Here is a 9,795-nt window from a genome sequence, read left to right as displayed (position 1 = left end):
TTTAAAAGGCTGAAAAAATTAACACTAGAACCCACACTTTGTTTCATGTCTTATTTCAACACATGGGACCAAAGCACCCATTCTTAAGTGCAGAGTTATTTTATTAAGTAACAGTAGGCGTTTTCAGACCAGAAGAACTTTTTCATAGTTGGAGGCTCCCTGGTGGGGAATCCCCAGAACCAAACCTGTTGTCTATTCTGTATGCAACTCCAAATTTCATAATTTCAGCCTGCATTTAATCCCTCCAAACACAAATCACTGACATTAGTAGACACAAAACTCACTGTTTCCATCTTGCGGATCATTGTCTGTCTCCATTAGACTCTTGTGTTCCTTGTGGTCAATCTTATTAATGCACTTCTTCAGGGATGTCATGCTGCGCTTCTGCAAGGTCAGATACTCATCCTTCAACTGAAGCCACTCTTTCCTTAATGTGGACAAAAGAGGAAGAAAGACACCCATCAAGTCATTTGAGTTCTGACGGGGTTTTCACTTATTAATCCATTCTTGTCAACACATGGAGGAAAAAGGGATGTAGGATCTTACTTTGACAGGACTCGGAGTGGGATGACTTCCTCCTCGATTTTCAATTTCTCCTTGTGTTTCTTTTTTCTCTTCCTCTTTGCTTTCACGGTTGAATCGTCTCGGTTTTCTTTCCCTTCCTCAACAACCCTTCCTGTGACGCTTTCAGTCGGCGGATCTATAAGGGGAAATAACAGATGACAACATCTAACTCATGGTTTCATTGCTGTAAAAATAAAAAAAAATAAAAACCCCACACACTCTAAAAAGGATTTTTAGATTGTGAAAAGAAAAAGCCAAGAGAGCGAAAGGGGTTCATTGAAACTTAAAATTAGTTTCATTTGTGAACTATGGGGGATACTGTGATAACTTACTAGTCTTTGTTAGATCTTTCTCCTTCTCTCCAGCGTCATTTTCACTTGTCTTTCTCATCTTAGATGGTACTTCACTTTCAGATCCCTCTGCTGTCTGTGACCTACGTCTTTTTTTGTCTGACAGTTTACCGGGTGTCTTCTGAGCAACCGCGACCTCTGGTTCAAACTCTCCCGTTGCTGAGCGCTTCGCCTTCTGCTCCGACGGGTCCGCTTCCATCGCCTGCTCTTTGGTTTCTTCGGCAGGGGTCTGCGCTTCTTTCTTTTTCTTCTTCTTCCGCTTTTTCTTCTCCTCTTCTTCACCTACAGCGCATGAATGTCAAGACGTGGGGATCAACGCAATAAAAATTGCACAAACAGCCCTTCTGTTGATATTAGGCAATGTGTCAGCGTCACATTTCTCAGGTTTCTGGGTGGTAGCGTAAAGGTATTTTAATGAATTAAAGTACCTGATGGTGGATTGTCGCCTGGCAGGGGAACGGGCTTCCTACTTTTCGTCTTGGGGAAAATCCCTGGCTTCCTTGGAGCATCTTCAGGAGGGTTGTTCAGCATCTGTTTCGAAGATCAAAATTTTCCATGTGGTTTCCTGGACTGACTGAATTGTCAGATATTTTAGGCAACAGTGACAATGTTAATAAGTTCTCACCTCTATGGCTTTCTGTGCGTCTTCCTCATTCTCAAACTCAACAAAGGCAAAACCCTTGGAGTCCCCGGAGGACTTGTATCTGGGGATGCTAACATAAACCACATTCCCGCATTTTGTGAACACTCGCTCTATCCAGCTGTGTGTCACGTCCTTGGGCAAGAGTTCCTTACATGAAAAGAAAGACAAAGTATTATTTTGTGATCAAAGAATATTCTTTATTCTGGCGTCTGCCAAAATAACCAGCAGCACCAATGTGCGATTCTATTTAAAGGTCAAATCAAATGACTGTTGGTGGCTGCAAATGTAGTGAAAACCAAATTAAAATAAGAACAGATAACTCTTTTTACCACATAGACTGTGCGGCTGTCGACATTATTTGGTATGTCTCCAATTGGAAGCTGACGCCTCACTTTATTTCCTTCGAGGTTAACCTGAAAAAAAGTGGAAGACCTCTGTGTCGATTGCATTCATTTGACATTAGTCTGGACATCTCAAAATATTAACACATTGTTGGAATGTGACGGGTCTGAGGTGTGCGTTTTTCAAAAGACAGGTTCACGTCACAGTACCTCAACTACAGAGGAATTTTTCAGTGCTCTCGCGATCAGCTTGGTGTCAGTTGTCAGCTTCTTCATTCGATTGAAGTCGGCCAACACGGATATATCAACATCTAAAGACAAACAGGACATTTAGCTGATTCAACAATGTGCACGATAAAATATCAAAACTTGCATTAAATGATTCAACGGCAGACATGAATGTGGTGGTGTATTGTTATTATTACTGATAGCCCCTTACATCCATCTTCTGAGTCATCAATGAGTTTTCTCAGAAAGCGGTCCTTGTGGAGGTTCACATCTCCGAACCAGAACTCCACTTGCTTCTTCACATCACCCAGCAGCTGTTTGACGCGGGACCGCTTCTTTTTTTCCATCTCTTTGTTCTTACTGCTGGGTTCTGCGGTGCCAGCATCACCAGCTCCCCTCTCTGTGTCAATCATCCTGTGGGTGAGACTGCAACACAGGTTGGTGACACTTATCAGAATCAGGTTTACGGTCATTTTCATATACAGGGAATTTGCCTTGCTACATTTATTGGTGCTTAACAGTACACACAAACATAGAAATAAAACATATAGAAAAAGTAAAGAGATCAAAAATGTGCAAGTACACAAAATAATACTAATACAAAGAATTATACAGGATAATTAACAAGGAATGTACAAAATTTCACAGTATGAGCAATGAACACAGTTCAAAGTTGTAAAACAGCACAGTAAACACACTTTTTATAATGTGTATTTGCATATAAGCACATGTTAGTGGAATGAGTCACACTATGTGAACTGGTGTTACTGGATTTGGTCCTCAACTTACACAAATTCAAATGTGCAACTCAAATAACCTGTGAAATAACCTGCACAATCCTCGGGTCAATGGTGAACACGCCCCTTTAATAGTATCAGCAAATTATTAAGATTAATGCAAACGTTAGTCAGTAAAACACTGTTACCTTCACATTTATCTTGCAACTCTTAAAAAAAGTCAGCGTTGAAGCTTAGCTAGCCAAAGCTATCACTACCTTTAGGAAACAGTTGTTGAAGTCAGTACGTCGATTCGCGGGTAGTGACATTTTAAAAAGGCTGCAGTCATGCCCCCTGCATTTCAAAATCCGCCAACCCCTCACTTAACACGGATCCGACATACCGGTAATAATTTACAGAACTCACCCAGTTTGAGATGAGGAAACAGTCCAGTTTGACGCGCTGCACACACAAAAATGACAGCAACCAGTAGCTTGCTGGCTAACTTCACACGAACGGCATTAGTTCGTTCCGTGATGTCGCACAATAAAGTCGTCATAGCGGAAACACCAAGGCGAGCAGTTTAAACAAGTTCCGGTATGTTACTTCAAAATAAAATGCAAGATAATGGACATCTGAGGTTTCAGCGTTTTATTGATAGGTTACAATAAGTCAGATCAGATTTAGTAAAAACAACAAAATGCTACGCCAGTCACAAAGAGTAGATGCATAATTCGAAATAAATACATAGAAAACACACTAATATCATAATAAACGTTTTAAATAGGTGCAATTAAATATGTAGTTAGAGGCATCGTTTTACGTTACAAAAATTGTTGGACTTGCATGTGAAGTGACCTGTGACATGGTGGTTTGTGCTTTTATTTGGAAGCAAAAACCACCCCACATCCAACGTTTAGTTACTCAACATGTTTGTAGTTTTAAAATTTTTTTAGTTTTAAAATTGTTCCCAGTAAGGTTTAGCTAACATTATTCTGAGGCATATTTTCATGTTTTTAACCGTTAATTCTTTTGATGTGACGCACCTGTGTTGTCCGTGTGGAAGTGAAGGACATTATGACATAAGTAACGTTACTTTTACCTTCTAGGCCTATGTGAAGACAGTAAGGTAACGTTGAACGCTAAAGAAGTCTTAAAACATCGTGTATCAGCTTGCGCCTCCACTCGAACAATATTATTAATAATATTATCCTATTATGTGTGGAATTCATATTCATAAGTTGTTATATTGTACTGAAAACCTGTAAGTGCGTGGCCGGTTAGCTCAGTTGGTTAGAGCGTGGTGCTAATAACGCCAAGGTCGCGGGTTCGATCCCCGTACGGGCCAGTAAGATATTTTGACTTTCCAGCAACCTGTGTGTAGGAGGTTTATCCCTCCGTAGACTGCCACTTATCCCAGGCAGCTGTAATTTCTATGTTTCAAGACAATCGTTGAAATCCACAATGTGAATCCATATAGGCAAGCGTATTACAAATCTTTAATGTGGTCTTGTTGACATTTTGGGTTTTGTTAACTCCAACTGAGAAGCAACAGATTAAACATTACAGAAATGTTTTTTCAGAAAGTGCTTTTTCTGTGTGCAATAAGCAGGAAGAAGATTACTCCTACGTTAACCAAATTCCTTTTTGTCCTCCACAATTAATTTATTTCACACAAAGCATTCAGCATTCAACAGACATTTGACCTGTATTTTATAGCTTATAAATTGAGGCTAGTTTAAGTCTGTCAGAAGTTCAAAATGCTCTCAAACTTTTTGAGCTTCTTGCACATGTCATCCTCAGTGCAGCACTCAATCCTGCATGTGATGAGCTGTGATAGTTGCTTGTAGAAGGTCTTCGCCCACTGGGTTTCTAAGCAGTGGACTGATATGTTGCACACTTTGTGGAGTACCATCACCAACTTCTCGTTGCTGCTGACCTCACACCTTTTGAAGACCCATTCCCCCCACTGTTCCCACGTATCGTCATCTGAGAAGTTCACAGTTATGCTCTCTTGGTTGTCTAAGCACCTGTGTCTGTGTCAGCCAGGTCATTCCATATGGCTCTGCATGAAAAGGAAATCAACAGGAGATTCAGAAAGAATATTGTTGAAATATCGGGACTAGAATTATCTGTTGAAAAAAGTCATTCACTCACACAACTCTTTTCAGAGGATTTGGGGTCAAGTCTCCGAGTGACAGCAGACCCCTGTAGGTCACTCGGTTTCCCTCAATCCTGTGAAAGCAAATAGGTACCAGAAACATGTTCTGAACATTTTCAATGGTTTACATGTGAATACATTGGCAAACCATCAAATCTGAAAATATAGCATCTATATCCCATATGTGAACTAAATTGTTGATAGAAAAGCGTTTGATCTATCACCTCCTGTCTTGGTGCTCAATTAACATTCCCTTTTATATCAGATTCTGGGGCCTGCTTTGTCAGGTCTTTCCGTTTGTCTCATTTTAGGGTGTGCTGCACTTTTCCAAATGACCAAAAGCTCAGTGCAGGGATTCAGAAATGGGGAATTATTTAGTAATTAACAATCTAGTCAACATTAAGCTAAAAATGTTAAAAGGCCACTCAATAGCATTCAATATTTGGAGACCTCAGTGACAAAGCATTAAAAAGCTGTATATATTTTGGGTAGCTTAAATTTACAACCATTATACTGAGGCAGAACCAATGCTGTCTATGGGTGGAGCGCAGTTGACCAAACAGTTTAATGGAGTGGTGATAAATAATAGAACTGGATTTTCTACAGGATTTTGTCCTTGTGAGTGTTCAAATGATCCATGATTCAGACAGTCACCATCATCTTGTAAGACTTTCATTTCCCCAAAATATTTTATGTGGCAAATTGCGATACCTCTCACATGAGTTTCTTACCACAATTCTTTAAGCTTTCTTTTCACCCGTGTGGCTGCAGAAAGTACCAGTAGTTCATCATCACCGATATTAGACCATCCAAGTCTAAAAGTGGGTAACCAAAAGAGAGATGTTATTCTCTCAAATAAATGACTCTATTCTTTATATCTGTTGGGCACATGTAATCTTTTTTTAAATATTATTTACAAAAGCCTGTGAAATCAATTGACATCTTACCCTAAGTGGGTTATACTGTCTGACAATCGCAGCACATCAGCAATGACCTGAACTGTGTTCATATCGAGGATGTTTTCTCCAAGCCTTAAGAATAAAATATTGTAGTTAGTGCGTAAGCCACATTGTATATCGCTCAACCTGGTGGTGTTGACACAATCATCACACAATCATCAGTACTGGGTTGGATGCATACCGAGCCATATGCTCTACCCAAGTGGAAAACCAAACTGATAGATGGGTGACTTCAGAGAGCTTGACAATGCAAACCAAATTTTACCTGGAACTCACCAAAGCTTCTCACTTCTGAGCAGCAGGGGCTGAATATCTCTAAGTGCCTCACAGCTTGCTCCCGTTCCTGTCAGATCCAGCTCTGATATTTTGCCCTTTGTAAGATTTAGGAAGTAAGTGATGGCATTGTAATCCATTTGGGTGAGTGTTTCGTCACTAACATTAACTCGCAGTGTAACTGGTTGTACAGCAAGGGCCAAAGAGGGATCCTGTTGCTCAAACAGACAGTGTAAATGGTTAAGGATATTGGCCCCATTCTCGCAGAGCATTGTGAGTTCTCTGATGATCTTCTGACGATAAGTGTGCACTTTTTCTCTATGGCAACACAACCCCACCTGCCTCAACAGAAGATTGCCATTGCGTTCAGAGAGGATTCCAGACAGGAAGCGGTTGAAAAGGTCCAAGTGTCCGTAGTTGGACCCCTCCCCAGGACTTGAAGTGTGCTGAAGTGCATCAGGTAAAGGGTGTTCTGACACTGCACAAAAACTGCAGCAAAGAACTCTTGAACAGTAAGGTGTGCAAAGGAGTAAACCTCTTCAGTGCAGCCGGGCTCTTGTGTCACCGTCTTGTCAAGGAAGGTGCTAACAAGGCTGCATCCCTCCAACGCTGCTACATCTCGGTCGCTGCTGTAGAATAGTGTTTGATGCTCCATTAGCTTTGAAAGGCGAGTCGACCCAGCTTCAGCACCATACCAGACAGCTGCTGGACAGCCTCCAATCTTTTTCTTGGAGAAATGTTTCGGCTCTTGGTTGAGTGTGAGAGCGAAGCAAGGCCACCAGATACTGCACATAAATGTCCGTCATGGTTTTGGGGCTCTCTCCACAGAGGTCTTTGCTTTCTTTGAGGATGCAGCATACAATGTAGCAAAATGCAGGTATGTAGCACAGTGTCAGCATTAAATCATTCGCTGAGACCACGGCAAACATGCGGTCAGCAAGGGCACTGTCTTGGAAGTAACGTAAGAAGAAGTCTTGAACTTCAACCAGGGAGAAGCCAGATATGAGCACAAAGCGGTCGATGCAGCCCACAGGTATGTGGTTAATAGCTGCAGGTCGACTTGTGAGCATGACAGAAGCACTGGGCAGCAGTTCACCCTGTATCAGACTCCCAACGACCTCCACCACCTCCGCATCTTCATCTGGCTCAGTCACAAATACGTCTACATCGCAGCTCCTATACTGTCTGAACTCATCAAAGCCGTCCAAGATGATCAACAGTTTGTTGTCATTTGCTAACATGTTATCCAGTTCCTTAGCCAGGTGCCTGTTTTTACGCAAGACCAACTCCCGGAAGTTTGTAGGTTTGTCGATCAGATTCAGGTCTCTGAAGGTCATGTGGATGATGAAGTCAAATGCAAGATGGCTCTTGTTTGCCCCAAAATCGAACAGCATCTTCTGCACCAGGATGGTTTTTCCGATGCCAGCCACCCCCGTCACCAGAACCTTCTTGACTGGACGGTTTCCGTTTGTGCTTGAAAAGAGTTTGGCTGGTGCGATTTTCCTATGCACCGCTGAATTCTGCTGCAAAAACAGTCGCTTCTGTCCAAACGTCAGCACCTCATGTCTTTTTACCTCCAAGCCCTGGTGTCCGTCGACCAACAAGAGATTGACATAATGTTCGGAAAAAAGGATTTCTCTCCGTGTCGAGTGTTGTAGAAGAGCATGCTCTCACTCCGACGCCTGACGACGTCTCTGTGCTTTTGTTTGACTTTGTTATACTCTGCAAAAGAAGATAAGATTTATAGTATTAATAATTTAATAATTTAAAATACTTAAGTATTGTTACAAGTAAAAGTCCTGCACTGAAAGTGTCACTAAAGTCAAATGTAAGTATAATCAGGAAAATATACCTAAAGTAGTAGACATACTCACTGCAGAAAGAAAAATGTCTTGTTACACAATTATATATTAGGTTATTGTTAGTACTCATGCATTAATGTAAAATAAGCATTTTACTGTTATAATTGTTGAAGGGGAGCTCATTTTTATGATTATTTTCATTATGGATTAATCTGCTGATTCTTTTTTTCCATAAATCGATTACCTGAAATCCTAAAAATAGTGAGAAATGTCACAATTCCTCTGAGCCCAAAGTGACACCTTAACAATGCTTGCTTTCTAAAACTAACAGTACAAAGCTCAAAATGATTTAAAATCAATTAAAACTATTAAAAAAAAGCTGCAAATCTGCAAAAATGAAATGTTTTACATGACAAATGTCTTAAATGATCAAAGTTGTTGCCAGTTAATTTCAATGTCAATCTAAAAATTGTGTCAGCTTGTATAAAATGTTGGGTTTTATTTATAACAAAACATATTTATTAAGTCTTCAAATGTTTCGTGTGTAAAAATCTTACTTTGTAAAGTAACTAGTAACTATAAATGTAGTGCAGTAAAGAGTACGATACCTCCCTCTTAGCTTAGCTCTTGGGGGATATAAAGTAAAAAGTGGTATGAAAAGAAAATACTCAAGTACAGGTACCTCAAATTTGTACCGTCCACCACTGGTTTATGAACAATGGAATATGGTTATTCTTCTTTCTCTCTCGTTGCATTAATGTGATTCAAATTATCTTACATGTACCAGCGAGAGCTCTTTGGTGTGAATTGCATACCTTCGGACTGAGGCTGGTGTGTGATGCCTTCTTTGGAGTGTGTCTGTGCTTCTTGTTGACTGCTAATTGAGAGAAAATCTTAGCAGCTTCCTCGCCTTTACACTCCAGGATATCCAACACCTTTCTAACTCTTGCCCGGGGCCCCAACTGACACAACACCTCCTCACGGTCATCACGAGTGAACACCTCCCGAATTACTAAGATTTCCAGCAGAGAGTCAATCTGTCCTTCTAGTTCATCCACGAGGGAAACTCGCAGAACTTTGATTGCTGTCAAACAAGAACTACAACCATCCGTTTCCACCATAACTAATTGGAAATAATCTGCAGCACAAATCAGAAAAGTCCAGTTGGGATCTGCTGATGGTGCCAGTTTGAATCGTAGCGTCTAGATTTGTGTTGCAGAGCGATTTCCTCTCATAATTTAGAGGGATCCAGTGAATGCATGTCCCTCTTCAAGAACCGATACGTAGAATGTGAACTACAGCTTGTAAATTTGGAAAGAGGAAGTGCTTTTCCCTTTGAAAAAAACCTATCGAGAACAGCATTGACGGTCTTGTTTTCTGGTTCATTACAGAACTCCCATTAAACTAAAATGCACCTTTTATATGTTCTGCCAAAGTGTTAAACTTTAAAAGAGCAGATTAGTGTATCGAAATTCCAGAGGTTGTGTTATACACCCACTTTAATAATCTAAATATTTGAGCACTTTGACTAGATAATGCATTTTTATAAAAAAAAAAAAAGAGAGAGAGAGAAAATCACAACAAACAGACAGATAACAAACAGATAAAAGGAATGTATTTGGTTTTATTTAATGATTAACCAGCCATGAGCACAGAGCTACACGTCAAGTCACCAGCAGAGGGTCCCCATTGCATGCACATCAAATACCAGAGAAACTGTAGGGAAAAGAATACTTAAAACCCACCCCTGTAATTATT

At 40.5% G+C, this 9,795-nt stretch overlaps 1 protein-coding gene, 1 non-coding gene and 1 pseudogene across 2 annotated transcripts in view; 1 reads left to right on the top strand and 2 right to left on the bottom strand.

Moving 5' to 3' along the window:
• LOC119884091 (la-related protein 7-like) overlaps positions 1–3,397 on the bottom strand; it is a 9,922-nt gene extending 6,525 nt beyond the window's left edge. Inside the window, exons 1-9 of the mRNA XM_038694561.1 lie at positions 3,269–3,397; positions 2,338–2,552; positions 2,109–2,209; positions 1,887–1,970; positions 1,540–1,704; positions 1,343–1,445; positions 897–1,196; positions 547–700; positions 285–427 (exon numbers count right to left, since the gene is read on the bottom strand). Of these exons, the coding sequence (XP_038550489.1) occupies positions 285–427; positions 547–700; positions 897–1,196; positions 1,343–1,445; positions 1,540–1,704; positions 1,887–1,970; positions 2,109–2,209; positions 2,338–2,539 (1,252 nt within the window). The 5' untranslated portion in view covers positions 2,540–2,552; positions 3,269–3,397. The remainder of the gene's footprint in view (positions 1–284; positions 428–546; positions 701–896; positions 1,197–1,342; positions 1,446–1,539; positions 1,705–1,886; positions 1,971–2,108; positions 2,210–2,337; positions 2,553–3,268) is intronic.
• A 719-nt stretch (positions 3,398–4,116) lies between these two features.
• trnai-aau lies at positions 4,117–4,190 on the top strand. The gene has a single exon. It is a non-coding gene; the product is annotated as a tRNA-Ile (tRNA).
• A 131-nt stretch (positions 4,191–4,321) lies between these two features.
• On the bottom strand, positions 4,322–9,311 carry LOC119884089 (annotated as a pseudogene).
• Between the last annotated feature and the right edge of the window lie 484 nt (positions 9,312–9,795).

Source organism: Micropterus salmoides, unplaced genomic scaffold, assembly GCF_014851395.1.
Source record: "Micropterus salmoides isolate LMB-PRFRI ecotype aquatic unplaced genomic scaffold, ASM1485139v1 Ms_hic_scaffold_3161, whole genome shotgun sequence".
NCBI lineage: Eukaryota > Metazoa > Chordata > Actinopteri > Centrarchiformes > Centrarchidae > Micropterus > Micropterus salmoides.
The sequence above is the reverse complement of the archived record's forward strand: the minus strand, read 5'-3'. Positions and strand labels throughout refer to the sequence as shown.